The sequence below is a fragment of the Ranitomeya variabilis genome, chromosome 4 (assembly GCF_051348905.1).
Source record: "Ranitomeya variabilis isolate aRanVar5 chromosome 4, aRanVar5.hap1, whole genome shotgun sequence".
Lineage (NCBI taxonomy): Eukaryota > Metazoa > Chordata > Amphibia > Anura > Dendrobatidae > Ranitomeya > Ranitomeya variabilis.
This window is the reverse complement of record NC_135235.1, coordinates 394,316,318-394,332,588: the sequence shown is the minus strand read 5'-3', so window position 1 is coordinate 394,332,588 and position 16,271 is coordinate 394,316,318. Positions and strand designations below refer to the sequence as shown.

The following is a 16,271-nucleotide window of genomic DNA, read 5'->3' as shown; positions in this document are numbered from 1 at the left end:
GTATATATATATATATATATATATATATATATATATATATATATATATATATATATATAATTTAGTTTTTTTGTTCTGCATATGGTTCAGTAAGAATAAGGCTGCCATCACACTAGCAGTATTTGGTCATTTGTAAGCCAAAACCAGGAGTGGAACAAATGGAGGAAAAGTATAACAGAAACATATGCACCACTTCTGCATTTATCTCTCACTCCTGGTTTTGGCTTACAAATACTGATGTAAAATACTGACCAAATACTGCTAGTGTGACGGCAGCCTAACAAGTTAACTTTATTGCGTAGATCATTAAGAATATGGTAATATTAAATAAGTATGTTTTTTTTACATGTTGATACTTTTGCAGAGTAAAAACATGTTTTATGGAAAATATTTTTTCAGTTGTTTTTCGAGAGCCAGAATTTTATCAGTCGATGTGGCTTGTTTTTATTTTTTGCAGGACAGTTTGAAGATTTTATTGTTTTGGGACAAAAATAATTTACCGATTTATAATTTATTATTCTATTGTATTGGTGTGGGTTTTTTTTACTTTTTGCCAGGAGATAAGAAGAAATGTTAGGTTTATTTTAGTTTCACAACATGAAAGACTATGGATAATAATCAGTTATCACACCAGAGGAGATACATAGGTTGTCATACCAAAATAATTGTGTATAATATTAGTGCAAAAAGTATTACTGTACAACAGTTGTAAAGAAACACAGAGACCTGAATAATCAGGGGGAAGATGGAAGAGACGGCAGATCCAAAGTAAATAAAAGTCAATAGTTCTTTAATCTGTATCCATTAAAACGTCGTATCCATTAAAACGTCAAACAAGGGAATTAAAACCGACTCGAGAGTCATGCTTGAGGGCAAGTGACTCGCCAGAATCGCGTTGGTTTTAAATCCCTTGTTTGTCATTTTAATGGATACAAATTAAAGGATTATTGACTTTTATTTACCTTGGATGTACCGTCTCTTTTGTTCGTCATGTCATTGTTGCGCTGCATTAGCCTGAGACATGGCACCCTTCGGTCCCATTCTCCTGTCTGCATTTGAACTAGCGTGAACAAGCTCTTTCACCCTTGTTTCTTCCAAATAACAGAACGGGTGGTGTTCACATTTTATACCTATCAATTTCTGACTTTTACATAGAGGAAATAAGAAAAGGGTTTTCTCCTGCAGTAGACACAGTACAATATTATGAGATTTGACTCCTACAAGGTTCAGTGATCAGAGAACACCTTTCTTGGTCTCCGATCAGTGGCTGATACCTAAGGCTGTTATGGACAGCTGAGGCACAGATTTATTGCACACAGAGCTGTAGTCTTCCTCTGAAGTACCTCCATAACATACCTCCATTGAAGTCATTATAAGGGTAATGAAAATCTTATTCCATGTTTCTCTTACCCCCATGACGGCACCACGGAGAGAGAGAGGGATCCGCCCTCAGGGACAGGAAACCCACAGGTTAAAAAGGCGGGACCTCTCCTCCACCTCAGTTCGGTTTCCTGTCCCTGATGGGCAATCCACAGCCTACAGTATCGTCATGGGATACCAGGGAACATCGGGCCGAATTCAGGCAGCGGGGGGCCCTGCCGCGGTCACAGATGTCGTCCTCCCTGAAGGCACTTTCCGGGGTCGGCGGGCCCTGCGGGTATGTGCAGAGGGGAGGCAGTGAAGAGGACCGAGTCTGCCTCTTCTCTTTCCACACACAGCCGGTAATAGGTAGCGGCGGCTACCTGGTGCAATACCGCCGGTCTGAGGGCTCGTGGGAGGTGGTGACGCCGGTCACCGACAGGAGGTTCCAGCATGGAGAAGCAGCGGCGGCTGTGGCAACTCCTCTGTCCCTCTGACGAGCCGGCATCAAGAGAACGCGCACAAGGAGTCGGACTTTCTGCGCAGGCGCGGTCGGGTCCCGTCCGGGGTGGCGCAGGGCACCTCTGGGCAATCCGCATCCCTCCTTGCGCCGGTCTCAGAGGATATATTCGGCGGGGAAATTAAACACCGCTGCTCAGATTGTACCACTATGAGTGGAAATGAGCAGTCGGTGGAGTTTCCGCAGTCCTCAAAAGGAAAAGACCCGCAGGAGCTCCATCACCAGAAGCAAAATCTACCTATGCAGCGTCACAGCTCAGGGGGATCCCAGCACAGCAGAGGCTCCAGTGGATCCAGGAAGAAATCAATGGTTCAAATGGAGGAGGCGTAAGACCAGAACCGGTATCTTCCTCACATTAGGAGGGTAAGTGACCTCCGTGAATGTATATATTCTAAATAGGGGTTTATTGTGTTTCTTAGGGGAAGAAATGCCAGACGAAAACTAAACATAGAGTGTGCCCGCTCTGCTCGGCAGATTTACCAGCCACATGGGGGAAAAAGCTCTGCGCTTTATTCATAGAAAACACCATAAGTGAAGAGACCCCAAGATTTGCGTTTGAGCTTAAAGAATTAATTAAAACCCAAGTAGCGGATGCGCTAAAGAGCGTAAAAAGCTATAAGAGGAAACGCAAAGATAAAACCCCAGATTACAGTTCCAGTGAGGAAGATAGCGTACATTACAGTTCAGATAGCTCTACATCCTCGTCAGCATCATCCTCCGCATCCTCAGAAGGTGGCCGCAATTGTTTTCCGATTGAAGAAACGGATGCGTTGGTGAAAATGGTTAGAGCAACCATGGGGCTGGCAGACACTCGTTCTAAAAGAACTGCGCAAGACCTTATGTTCAGTGGCCTAGAGCAAAGGAAACATAGGGTGTTTCCGTTAAATGAAAAAATACAGGCCCTAATAAAAAGAGAGTGAAAGAGGCCAGATAAAAAAGTACTATTAACCCCTAAAAGGAAATATCCATTTGATGACCCAGCTTGTGCTTCATGGGGAAAAGCACCAAAATTGGATGTCGCCATTGCGAAAGATTCCAAAAAATTCGCTTTACCCTTTGAGGATATGGGAACCCTCAAGGATCCTATGGATAAGAAGGCCGATGCCTTCCTAAAAGGGTCCTGGGAAGCCGCCAGCGGGGGATTGAAGCCCGGGATAGCTGCTACATGCACGGCCAGAGCATTAATGGTTTGGCTGGATCACCTGGAGACAAATAAAAAATAAAACACCAAGATAAGCTATATTAGACTCCGTGTCAATTATGAGAGGAGCAGTGGCATATCTAGCAGATGCTTCCATAGACTCAGTAAGGCTTACAGCAAGATCAGCTTCATTTTCAAATGCAGCCAGAAGAGCGCTATGAATAAAGTGCTGGCCAGGTGACTTACAAACTAAAGCAAAGCTATGCTCCATTCCATGCGAAGGAGAATTTTTATTTGGACCCACCCTAGATAAAAATAAGTGTCCAACATGATACAACTAGTGGACCATTTGAGTCACTCCCCAGTCGTTACTATAAGGAAAGCAATGTCCATACTGGGGTCATTGACGGCTTGCATTCCGGCAGTCCAATGGGCTCAGGGTCACTCCAGAGATCTCCAGTGGGAAATATTAGAGGCAGAAACCCGCTTAAAAGGAGATTTAGAGAAGCGACTAGAAATATCCTCACGAACAATAGCTTCCCTGGCTTGGTGGACAGACCCATCCAATCTCAGGAGGGGGGTTCCATGGACATGGCCGGTTTCTGCAATCCTGACCACAGATGCAAGCCCATGGGAGTGGGGGGCCCACCTAAACAGTCAAATTGCTCAAGGTCCCTGGTCAAGGGAAGAAAAACACCTTACTTCAAACATGAAAGAGCTTTTGGCAGTAAAGTATGCCCTCAATCACTTTTTGGCCTCCCTACCTTCCCACCACGTAAGAGTACTGTCGGACAACAGAGTTGTAGTGGCGTATTTAAACCATCAGGGGGGGACAAGGTCTCAACCGCTGATGAAAGTGACGAAATCTATCCTGTCACAAGTAGAAGCCAATCTGTCCTCCCTGACGTCCCTTCACATCAAAGGGTCAGAGAATCAGACTGCAGATTTTTTAAGCAGAACACAGTTAAAACAGGGAGAATGGGAATTAAAGACGGAGATATTCAATCACATAGTGGATCGGTGGGGGGCCCCGGATATAGATCTGTTCGCAAACAGTCAAAACTGGAAAGCTCAGGCATTTTGCTCAATAGATCCAAGGGGGAGTCCAGACGCGTTTCTAATTCCCTGGAATTTCCAACTAGCTTACGCATTTCCTCCGATAGCTCTAATTCCATTAGTCCTGAAGAAGATCAGGGAGGACAAAGCCAGAGTGGTCATGATAGCCCCGTTCTGGCCAAAAAGAATATGGTTTCCATGGCTACGCCTAATGTCCATATCTGATCCTTGGATCCTCCCAGATATCCCAAACCTTCTGCACCAGGGGCCAGTATGTCATCCACAAATAAAAAACTTACATATGATGGCCTGGCATTTGAGAGGGAACATTTAAATGAGAGAGGGTTTTATTCAAATCTTGTTTCAACTCTACTAGCCAGTAGAAAACCAATAACTATGAAAGCATATGGCAAAGTCTGGAAAAAATTCCTCTCTAGTTCAGGGGTTAGCCTATCAGAAGAAATCCCAATTCAGGAAGTACTGGAATTCCTACACAAAGGATTAGAGAAAGGCTTGGCAACAAGCACTCTAAAAGTTCAAATTGCAGCATTAGGTGCCCTTTATAACCAGGACTTGGCAGGGAATCACTGGGTAAAAAGGTTCATTAAAGCTTCAACTAGATCCAGACCGGTCATACATCTCACAGCACCTCCCTGGGATCTGAACCTAGTCCTTTTGGCACTAACTAAAGCACCTTTTGAACCCTTATCATAGGCTCCCTTAAAAATAATTTCCCTGAAAACCTCTGTTGGTGGCCCTAACCTCAGCTCGCAGAATCAGTGATTTGCAGGCCTTGTCAGCTTACCCACCTCTAACCCAAATATTAGACGACAGAGTGGTCCTTAGAACTGATCCATCCTACCTTCCCAAAGTGGCAACAAAATTCCACAGATCCCAAGAAATAGCTTTACCATCCTTTTGCCCAAATCCTACAAATGAAAAGGAAAAAACTCTGCACACACTAGATGTGAAGAGATGCCTGACTGTTGTGATTTTGGTTTTTGTGAATCTCCCCCGGTGGTCAATGGTGGTATTGAACTTGTGTGCTTCACCTTCTCTGATCACCTGTTTCCATCAGGATGTGGGAGTTTTCTATTTAGCCTTGCTCCTCAGTCATTCTTATGCCGGCCATCAATGTAACCAGAAGCCTTTCTGTTGCATGTTCCTGCTTCTAGACTACTACCAGCTAAGTTGGACTTTTGTCCTTAGTTTGTTTTTGCATTTTTGTTCCAGTTCTCAGTCTTTGTATATTTCTGAGGCTGGAAGCTCTTGTGATCTGAAATTGCCACTCTGGTGTCATGAGTTGATATTAGAGTCTTAAAGTAATTTCTGGATGGTATTTTGAAAGGGTTTTCAGCTGACCGTGAAGTTCCCTTTTCTGTTTTTCTACTATCTAGTAAGCGGACCTCTATTTGCTAAACCTATTTTCATACTACGTATGTCAATTTCCTCTGCCATCACCGTCAATATATGTGGGGGCTACTGTCTGCCTTTGGGGAAAAATTTCTCTAGAGGTAAGCCAGGTCTGTATTTTCCTCTGTTAGGATTAGTCAGTCCTCCGGCTGGCGCTGGGCGTCTAGGGATAAAACGTAGGCACGCTACCCGGCTACTGTTAGTTGTTGCGATAGGTTTAGCTCACGGTCAGCTCGAGTTCCATCTTCCAAGAGCTAGTCTGTATTTATGTTCTCTTGCCATTAGGGAACCATGACGGTATGGCCGGCCAAGGGTTAAAATAATTGGCAGAAGAAAGGAGAGAAAAAGAAGTCTGCAGGAATTTTTTTTTTTTTTTTTGTTAGTTAGAGTTTGCTCTATGTTGAATCACTAGCTTCCCTGTGTATACTGCAGCCTTCGTCTCTCTCTCCTTCTAATCCTTGAATGGCTCTGATCTCACCTGATTGAAATGGATCTTCAGAGTATGGCTACAGGTTTGAATAATCTCGCTACGAAGGTTCAAAGTTTGCAGGATTTTGTTATTCATGCTCCTGTATCTGAACCTAGAATTCCTTTACCTGAATTTTTCTCCGGGGATAGATCTCTCTTTCAGAATTTCAAACATAATTGTAAATTGTTTTTGTCTCTGAGATTTTGCTCCGCTGGAGATCCTGCACAGCAGGTCAGGATTGTAATTTCCTTGCTCCGGGGCGACCCTCAGGATTGGGCATTTGCATTGGCACCAGGGGATCCTGCGTTGCTCAATGTGGATGCGTTTTTTCTGGCCTTGGGGTTGCTTTATGAGGAACCTCATTTAGAGATCCAGGCTGAAAAAGCCTTGATGGCCCTGTCTCAAGGGCAAGATGAAGCTGAAATATACTGCCAAAATTTTCGTAAATGGTCTGTGCTTACTCAGTGGAATGAGTGCGCCCTGGCGGCGAATTTCAGAGAGGGTCTCTCTGATGCCGTAAAAGATGTTATGGTGGGGTTCCCTGTGTCTGCAGGTCTGAATGAGTCCATGACCATGGCTATTCAGATTGATCGACGTTTGCGGGAGCGCAAACCTGTGCACCATTTGGCGGTGTCTACTGAGAAGGCGCCAGAGAATATGCAATGTGATAGAATTCTGTCCAGAAGCGAACGGCAGAATTTTAGGCGAAAAAATGGGTTGTGCTTCTATTGTGGTGATTCAACTCATGTTATATCAGCATGCTCTAAACGTACTAAGAAGGTTGATAAGTCTGTTTCAATTGGCACTTTGCAGTCTAAGTTTATTCTGTCTGTGACCCTGATTTGTTCTCTATCATCTATTACCGCGGACGCCTATGTCGACTCTGGCGCCGCTTTGAGTCTTATGGATTGGTCCTTTGCCAAGCGCTGTGGATATGATTTAGAGCCTTTGGAAGTTCCTATACCTCTGAAGGGTATTGATTCCACGCCATTGGCTAGTAATAAACCACAATACTGGACACAAGTAACTATGCGTATTAATCCGGACCACCAGGAGATTATTCGCTTTCTCGTGTTGCATAATCTACATGATGTTTTGGTGCTTGGATTGCCATGGCTGCAGTCTCATAACCCAGTCCTTGACTGGAAAGCTATGTCTGTGTTAAGCTGGGGATGTCAGGGGGCTCATGGGGACGTTCCTTTGGTTTCCATTTCGTCATCTATTCCCTCTGAGATTCCTGAATTTTTATCTGATTATCGTGACATTTTTGAGGAGCCTAAGCTTGGTTCACTACCTCCGCACAGAGATTGCGATTGTACCATAGATTTGATTCCGGGCAGTAAATTCCCTAAGGGTCGTTTATTTAATCTATCTGTGCCTGAACATGCTGCTATGCGTGAATATATTAAGGAGTCCTTGGAAAAGGGACATATCCGTCCTTCATCATCTCCCTTAGGAGCCGGTTTTTTCTTTGTATCTAAAAAAGATGGCTCTTTGAGGCCGTGTATTGATTATCGGCTTTTGAATAAAATCACGGTTAAATATCAGTATCCTTTGCCACTACTGACTGATTTGTTTGCTCGAATAAAGGGGGCTAAGTGGTTCTCTAAGATCGATCTCCGTGGGGCGTATAATTTAGTGCGAATTAAGCAGGGGGATGAGTGGAAAACCGCATTTAATACGCCCGAGGGCCACTTTGAGTATTTAGTAATGCCTTTTGGTCTTTCAAATGCCCCTTCAGTCTTTCAGTCCTTTATGCATGACATTTTCCGTGAATATTTGGATAAATTTATGATTGTGTATCTTGATGATATTTTGATTTTTTCGGATGACTGGGACTCTCATGTCCAACAGGTCAGGAGGGTTTTTCAGGTTTTGCGGTCTAATTCCTTGTGTGTGAAGGGTTCTAAGTGTGTTTTTGGGGTTCAAAAGATCTCTTTTTTGGGATACATTTTTTCCCCCTCTTCCATTGAGATGGATCCTGTCAAGGTTCAGGCTATTTGTGATTGGACGCAACCCTCTTCTCTTAAAAGCCTTCAGAAATTTTTGGGCTTTGCTAATTTTTATCGTCGATTTATAACTGGTTTTTCTGAGGTTGCTAAACCGTTGACTGATTTGACTAAAAAGGGTGCTGATGTTGCTGATTGGTCCCCTGCTGCTGTGGAGGCCTTTCGGGAGCTTAAGCGCCGCTTTTCTTCCGCCCCTGTGTTGCGTCAACCTGATGTTGCTCTTCCTTTTCAGGTTGAGGTCGACGCTTCTGAGATCGGAGCTGGGGCGGTTTTGTTGCAGAAAAGTTCCGACTGCTCCGTGATGAGACCTTTTGCGTTCTTTTCTCGTAAATTTTCGCCCGCCGAGCGAAATTATGATATTGGTAATCGGGAGCTCTTGGCTATGAAGTGGGCTTTTGAGGAGTGGCGTCATTGGCTTGAGGGGGCTAGACATCAGGTGGTGGTATTGACCGACCACAAGAATTTGATTTATCTTGAGTCTGCCAGGCGCCTGAATCCTAGACAGGCGCGCTGGTCGTTGTTTTTCTCTCGGTTTAATTTTGTGGTTTCTTACCTGCCGGGTTCTAAGAATGTGAAGGCGGATGCCCTCTCTAGGAGTTTTGAGCCTGATTCCCCTGGTAATTCTGAACCTACTGGTATCCTTAAGGAGGGAGTGATATTGTCTGCTGTCTCCCCAGACCTGCGACGGGCCTTGCAGGAGTTTCAGGCGGATAAACCTGATCGTTGCCCGCCTGGTAGACTGTTTGTTCCTGATGATTGGACCAGTAGAGTCATCTCGGAGGTCCATTCTTCCGCATTGGCAGGTCATCCTGGAATCTTTGGTACCAGGGATTTGGTGGCTAGGTCCTTCTGGTGGCCTTCCCTGTCGCGAGATGTGCGAGGTTTTGTGCGGTCTTGTGATGTTTGTGATCGGGCCAAGCCTTGTTGTTCTCGGGCTAGTGGATTGTTGTTATCCTTGCCTATTCCGAAGAGGCATTGGACTCACATCTCGATGGATTTTATTTCTGATCTCCCTGTTTCTCAGAAAATGTCTGTCATCTGGGTGGTGTGTGACCGTTTCTCTAAGATGGTCCATTTGGTTCCCTTGCCTAAATTGCCTTCCTCATCCGAGTTGGTTCCTCTGTTTTTTCAGAATGTGGTTCGCTTGCATGGTATTCCGGAGAATATCGTTTCTGACAGGGGGACTCAATTCGTGTCTAGATTTTGGCGGGCGTTCTGTGCTAGGATGGGCATTGATTTATCTTTTTCGTCTGCTTTCCATCCTCAGACTAATGGCCAGACCGAGAGAACTAATCAGACCTTGGAGACTTATTTGAGGTGTTTTGTGTCTGCGGATCAGGATGATTGGGTTGCCTTTTTGCCGTTGGCGGAGTTTGCCCTCAATAATCGGGCTAGTTCTGCCACCTTGGTTTCTCCTTTTTTCTGTAATTCGGGGTTTCATCCTCGTTTTTCTTCCGGTCAGGTGGAGTCTTCGGATTGTCCTGGAGTGGATGCTGTGGTGGAGAGGTTGCATCAGATTTGGGGGCAGGTGGTGGACAATTTGAAGTTGTCCCAGGAGAAGACTCAGCATTTTGCCAACCGCCGTCGTCGTGTGGGTCCTCGTCTTAGTGTTGGGGACTTGGTGTGGTTGTCTTCTCGTTTTGTCCCTATGAGGGTTTCATCTCCCAAGTTTAAGCCTCGGTTCATCGGCCCGTACAAGATATTGGAGATTCTTAACCCTGTGTCCTTTCGTTTGGACCTTCCTGCATCTTTTTCTATTCATAATGTTTTCCATCGGTCATTATTGCGCAGGTATGAGGTACCGGTTGTGCCTTCCGTTGAGCCTCCTGCTCCGGTGTTGGTTGAGGGTGAGTTGGAGTACGTTGTGGAGAAGATCTTAGACTCCCGTGTTTCCAGACGGAAACTTCAGTATCTGGTCAAGTGGAAGGGCTACGGTCAGGAGGATAATTCTTGGGTGACAGCCTCTGATGTTCATGCCTCCGATTTGGTCCGTGCATTTCATAGGGCTCATCCTGATCGCCCTGGTGGTTCTTGTGAGGGTTCGGTGCCCCCTCCTTAAGGGGGGGGTACTGTTGTGATTTTGGTTTTTGTGAATCTCCCCCGGTGGTCAATGGTGGTATTGAACTTGTGTGCTTCACCTTCTCTGATCACCTGTTTCCATCAGGATGTGGGAGTTTTCTATTTAGCCTTGCTCCTCAGTCATTCTTATGCCGGCCATCAATGTAACCAGAAGCCTTTCTGTTGCATGTTCCTGCTTCTAGACTACTACCAGCTAAGTTGGACTTTTGTCCTTAGTTTGTTTTTGCATTTTTGTTCCAGTTCTCAGTCTTTGTATATTTCTGAGGCTGGAAGCTCTTGTGATCTGAAATTGCCACTCTGGTGTCATGAGTTGATATTAGAGTCTTAAAGTAATTTCTGGATGGTATTTTGAAAGGGTTTTCAGCTGACCGTGAAGTTCCCTTTTCTGTTTTTCTACTATCTAGTAAGCGGACCTCTATTTGCTAAACCTATTTTCATACTACGTATGTCAATTTCCTCTGCCATCACCGTCAATACATGTGGGGGCTACTGTCTGCCTTTGGGGAAAAATTTCTCTAGAGGTAAGCCAGGTCTGTATTTTCCTCTGTTAGGATTAGTCAGTCCTCCGGCTGGCGCTGGGCGTCTAGGGATAAAACGTAGGCACGCTACCCGGCTACTGTTAGTTGTTGCGATAGGTTTAGCTCACGGTCAGCTCGAGTTCCATCTTCCAAGAGCTAGTCTGTATTTATGTTCTCTTGCCATTAGGGAACCATGACACCTGACACACTATTTATCAGCCACGAGGGAGTGCAGGAAAGGGAGGGATCTGCTTGTCTGCTTTCAGGGACCAAACAAGGGTCACAAAGCATCAAAAGCCACGTTGGCGAGATGGGTAAGAGATGCCATCACCCTGTCATATAGCTCATCCGAGAAAGCAGTGCCAGATGCAATTAAGGCCCATTCAACCAGGTCGGTGGCAACCTCTTGGGCAGAACGAGGTGGAGCATCGATTGACTAGATATGTAGAGCAGCCACTTGGTCTTCTCCCTCTACATTTTTCAAGCACTACCAACTTGACCTATCTCCCTCTTCAGACTTAACTTTTGGTAGAAGGGTGCTGGAGGCAGTAATCCCACCCTAAAATATTCATTCTTTGAAATTCTCTCCGTGGTGCCGTCATGGGGGTAAGAGAATATCGTAGTTACTCACCGATAACGGTATTTCTCTGATCCCATGATGGCATCCGTATATTCCCTCCCTTCACGTGTGGGTGCGCACACTACTAATGCTTTAGTCATGCGGTGCCGCAAAAAAAAAAAAAGTATATGTATGTATGTATATATAGTATAAAAAAAGTTTGTACATGTAAATAACCAATTCAGTCACAGCTGAAGTCCTTACAAGGCTCTGTAAACCAACTGAGGTGGAAGAGAGGTCCCACCTTTTTAACCTGTGGGTTTTCTGTCCCTGAGGGCGGATCCTTCTCTCTCTCCGTGGTGCCGTCATGGGATCAGAGAAATACTGTTATCGGTGAGTAACTACGATATTCTCTTACATTTGTCAATTGTAGTACCACCAGAGCACGCAACAAACACCACTGACACCTACACTTGCTAGAAAAATGTTTAGCATCCATTTTGTATGTTAATATACACATACCAGTGTAATTTTATTGCTTTTTTATGTTATCAATTGTTATGAACCAATAGTAGTTGATTTTGCAAAGAAATAATATTGTGTTATCTATATTATTAAATTATACAGAAATATATAGTTTTGTGGACTCATGGCAATGTCACCACACCCGATGTTACAGACGACGTGTCAGGATTAATCATGGAATCATCACGTCCATCACTGATACATGAGAAAAAAAATGATGGAAAAATCTTATATCTCACCAACAAGATCATTGAGCTGCTTACTGGAGAGGTGAGCACTGCTGGGAATACTGGGATATTATGTAGTAACACAAGGGATAATTGGTCTGGGTGACAACTGTCATTGTTTGTCAGGCTTCGATTAGATATGAAGACATAACTGTACATTTCTCCGTGGATGAATGGGAGTATGTAGAAGAACACAAGGATCTGTACAAAGACATCATGATGAACACTGAAATGTTTCAGTCATATGGTAAGCAAACACTGTAGTACATTAATGCATGATGTCATTTCATAAACGTGGATTTGGTTTCTTACTTTCCAGCCTCCCCAGCACGGCATTTGATTTGTCAGAGCTGGAGCAACGTCATCTGTGTGACGTGACGCATAGATGAAGTCGAGCAACCACTGGTTAATCAAACAATCAAAAGAAGCACAAAATATTCACATTTTATCAAACAAAGTAGAAAGTCAATGAAGGCAGAAAATATTAAAGTTTAGCTGTTGAGAAACAATTCAATCTAGTCGCTCTAAATTATATTGCATGCTAAAACGAAGACTAAAGATCCAATAAATCTTTATATATTAGTTACACCTGATGCCATATTAAGCCAAACTCCATCCTCTTATTCAGTTCAGATTTCTTATTTAACAATCAACAGACAGAAGACCAGGCACACACACATTAATTAACCCCTTCATGCCGCGGCCCTTTTACGTTTTTGTGTTTTCGTTTTTCGCTCACCTCCTTCCCAGAGCCATAACTTTTTTATTTTTCCGTCAATATGGCCAAGTGAGGGCTTATTTTTTGCGGGACGAGTTGTACTTTTGAATGACATCATTGGTTTTACCATGTCGTGTACTAGAAAACGGGAAAAAAATTCCAAGTGCGGTGAAATTGCAAAAAAAGTGCAATCCCACACTTGTTTTTTGTTTGGCTTTTTTGCTAGGTTCACTAAATGTTAAAACTGACCTGCCATTATGATTCTCTAGGTCATTACGAGTTCATAGACACCTAACATGACTAGGTTATTTTTTATCCAAGTGGTGAAAAAAAATTCCAAACTTTGCTTAAAAAAAAAAAAAAAGTGCCATTTTCCGATACCCGTAGCGTCTCCAATTTTCGTGATCTGGGGTCGGGTGAGGGCTTATTTTTTGCGTGCCAAGCTGGAGTTTGTAATGATACCATTTAGGCACAGATATGTTCTTTTGATCGCCCGTTATTGCATTATAACGCAATGTCGCGGCGACCAAAAAAACTTAATTCTGGCGTTTCGGATTTTTTTCTCGCTACGCTGTTTAGCGATCAGGTTAATGCTTATTTTTAATTGATAGATCGGGCGATTCTGAACGCGGCGATACCAAATATGTGTAGGTTTGATTTTTTTTTTTATTGTTTTATTTAGGATGGGGCGAAGGGGGGTGATTTAAACTTTTATATTTTTAATATTTTTTTCACATTTTTAAAAACTTTTTTTTTTCACTTTTGCCATGCTTCAATAGCCTCCATGGGAGGCTAGAAGCAGGCACAGCCCGATCGGCTCTGCTACATAACAGCGATCATCAGATCGCTGCTATGCAGCAGAAATGCAGGTGTGCTGTGAGCGCCGACCACAGGGGGGCGCTCACAGCAGGCCGGCATCAGTAACCATAGAGGTCTCAAGGACCTCTATGGTTATCATCCTGATGCATCGCCGACCCCCGATCATGTGACGGGGGTCGGCGATGATGTCATTTCCGGCCGCCCGGCCGGATGCGGTAGTTAAATGCCGCTGTCTGCGTTTGACAGCGGCATTTAACAGGTTAATAGCAGCGGGTGAATAGCGATTTCACCCACCACTATTGAGCGCACATGTCAGCTGTACAAAACAGCTGACATGTCGCGACTTTGATGTGGGCTCAGCGCCGGAGCCCACATCAAAGGGGGAGACACGGCATGCGCAGTACATGTATGGCGCATGTCGTGAAGGGGTTTTTAAGGGGGTGGGAGAAAGGGTATAGTTGTCCAAAAAAGTCCTAGCTATTGTTTTGAGGCCAAAAATAATCCCAAGGAGATCAGATAACTAGTGATGAGCGAGCGTGCTCATCGCTACTCGTCACTTGCTCAAGCACCAGTGTGCTCGGGATGCTCGGTACTCTGCAAGTATTTTTTCCTATCGCCACAACAGCACCCACTACGAGAGAGGGGATCCGCCCACCATCCGGACAGGAACCTACAGGTTAAAAAGGGGCGGCCCCCCTCGCCCTCCAGTTTGGGTTCCTGTCCGGACGGAGGGAGCCTGCAGGTTTTTTCTCTTACCCGGGTCCGCCAAGCCTCTGCGCGGTGTCCAGGTGGGAACGGCAGAATCGGGGGCCCGAAAGCAGCATCGGGGGGTGTACTGCTTGCAGACCCCCCCTCGTCTGGCCAGGAGTCTTGGCGTTTCTGGGGGAAGGCATGCCGCCCTGGGTCGCACACGCGGGCGCACGATGCTGCTGGAGCAGGTCGGCGATTTTGACCCGGAAGTGCTTTTCGACTTCCGGAGGAGGAGCGCGGCAGATTTAAAAACAGGAGTAGCGCTAATGGTGAGTGTGTGCGGCAGCATGTCCTCCATAGGAGACGCCGAACACTTGCAGCTAGCAGAGCAGCAGAGGAAAAGCAGCAGCAGATGTCGCAGCAGTGATGTGGTACGCGGGCAGCAGGACTCTAGCAACCCGACGTCACGTCGCACCTCACCCCCTCAGAGACCGGTACTCCATCTTCATCAGCTGTGGTGAGTGTCTAATTCCAGACCAGTAGCTGATACGACTGTTTTTGTACTATGCTTTGTTATAGGGAAAGAAAGTTACCAAGTCAAAGCATAAACAGTGTGCTTTGTGCACGGAGCCACTACCTGACAGCTATATAAAGAAGTTGTGTCAGGCGTGTATATGCCATACTTTGGAAGAGGAAGCCCCTCTGCGTACATCAAATTTGAGGGAGGTTATTAGGGAAGAGATAAGATCTTCCCTTAAATCTAGACGGCATGAGAAAGTCAGTATGGATATGATGTCCGATTCTAGCCCTTCTTTGCAAGAAGGCGAATGTTCGGGAGCCTCTTCGTCATCCTCCTCGGATGAGGAGGGAAGGCCTTGTTTTTCCATTGATAATATGGAAACACTGGTTAAGACGGTCCGAGTGACTATGGGTGTCGCAGAAAGTAAGGAAGCAAAGACAACCCAGGAGATTATGTTTGCGGGGCTGTGCCAGAGAAGTCGTAAATCTTTCCCGGTGGTAGATACAATTAAAGATCTGGTCAAACGGGAGTGGGATAAGCAGGATAAGGGGTTCTTGCCTTCTGCCGCAAAAAGAAGGTACCCCTTTGATGATGACCTCTTATCTCAGTGGATGAAGGTTCCAAAAGTGGACGCGGTGGTAGCCTCTACTTCAAAATCAGCCTCGCTACCATTAGAGGATGTGGGACTCCTTAAAGATCCTTCAGATAGAAAGGCTGACATGCTCCTTAAAAAGGTGTGGGAGTCTTCTTCAGGAGCCTTTAAGCCCGCGATCGCTGGTACTTGTACTGCCAGATCAGTTATGGTCTGGGTGAGCCAGTTAGAGGAACAACTTAAAGCGAAGGTTCCTAGGGAGAAGTTATTGAATTCCCTGTCCCAGATCAGAGAAGGAGTGGCCTATCTGGCAGATGCTTCAATTGATTCTTTGAAATTGGCGGCAAGATCGGCAGGTCTTTCAAATGCGGCCCGGCGGGCACTGTAGCTTAAGACCTGGAAGGGGGATGCTCAGGCTAGAGCCAAGTTGTGCACCATTCCATGTAGGGGTGAGTACCTATTTGGCCTGGTGCGGATGATATCCTGGCAAAGGCAGAGGATAGGAAGAAGGGATTTCCTACAGTATTTAATCCCACCTTTAGGAACGCCTTCCGGAGACGCATGCCCTTCAGGAAATTTCAGTCAGACCAGCAGGGATATAATCGTGACTGGGAACCATCAGAACAAAAGAAGAAAGGTGGATACTATGGAAACCCTTCATCTTCTTCAAAACGTAGACGTAACTGGCACTGCAGATAAAACAGATCTACCAGTAGGGGGTAGATTAAAATTCTTAAATAGATGGACAAAAATAACTTCTAGTGCCTGGATATTGGGGGTGGTTGCGTCAGGGTTAAAATTGGAATTTTTGAGGACTCCCCCAGATCATTTTGTGGTAACATCGCTGGACTCTCCGGCCCAACAACAGGCCTTAGAATTAGAGATTCAACAATTACTTACAGAGCGGGTTATTGAAGAGGTTCCAAAACACCAGGAAAAGACAGGGTTCTACTCTCCACTTTTCTTGATTTCCAAACCTGACGGGTCCTTTAGGACTATCATAAAATTGCGTAAATTGAATAAATTTCTTCAATACCACGCTTTTAAGATGGAATCC

At 45.0% G+C, this 16,271-nt stretch overlaps 1 protein-coding gene across 4 annotated transcripts in view; it reads left to right on the top strand.

The window, feature by feature from the left end:
- The window catches only part of LOC143767198 (uncharacterized), a 237,296-nt gene that overhangs the window by 166,073 nt on the left and 54,952 nt on the right, over nucleotides 1-16,271 (top strand). For all 4 annotated transcript variants that reach the window (XM_077255325.1, XM_077255326.1, XM_077255324.1 and 1 more), the window contains 2 exons: nucleotides 11,751-11,918; nucleotides 12,002-12,122. In XM_077255325.1, the coding sequence (XP_077111440.1) occupies nucleotides 11,751-11,918; nucleotides 12,002-12,122 (289 nt within the window). The remainder of the gene's footprint in view (nucleotides 1-11,750; nucleotides 11,919-12,001; nucleotides 12,123-16,271) is intronic.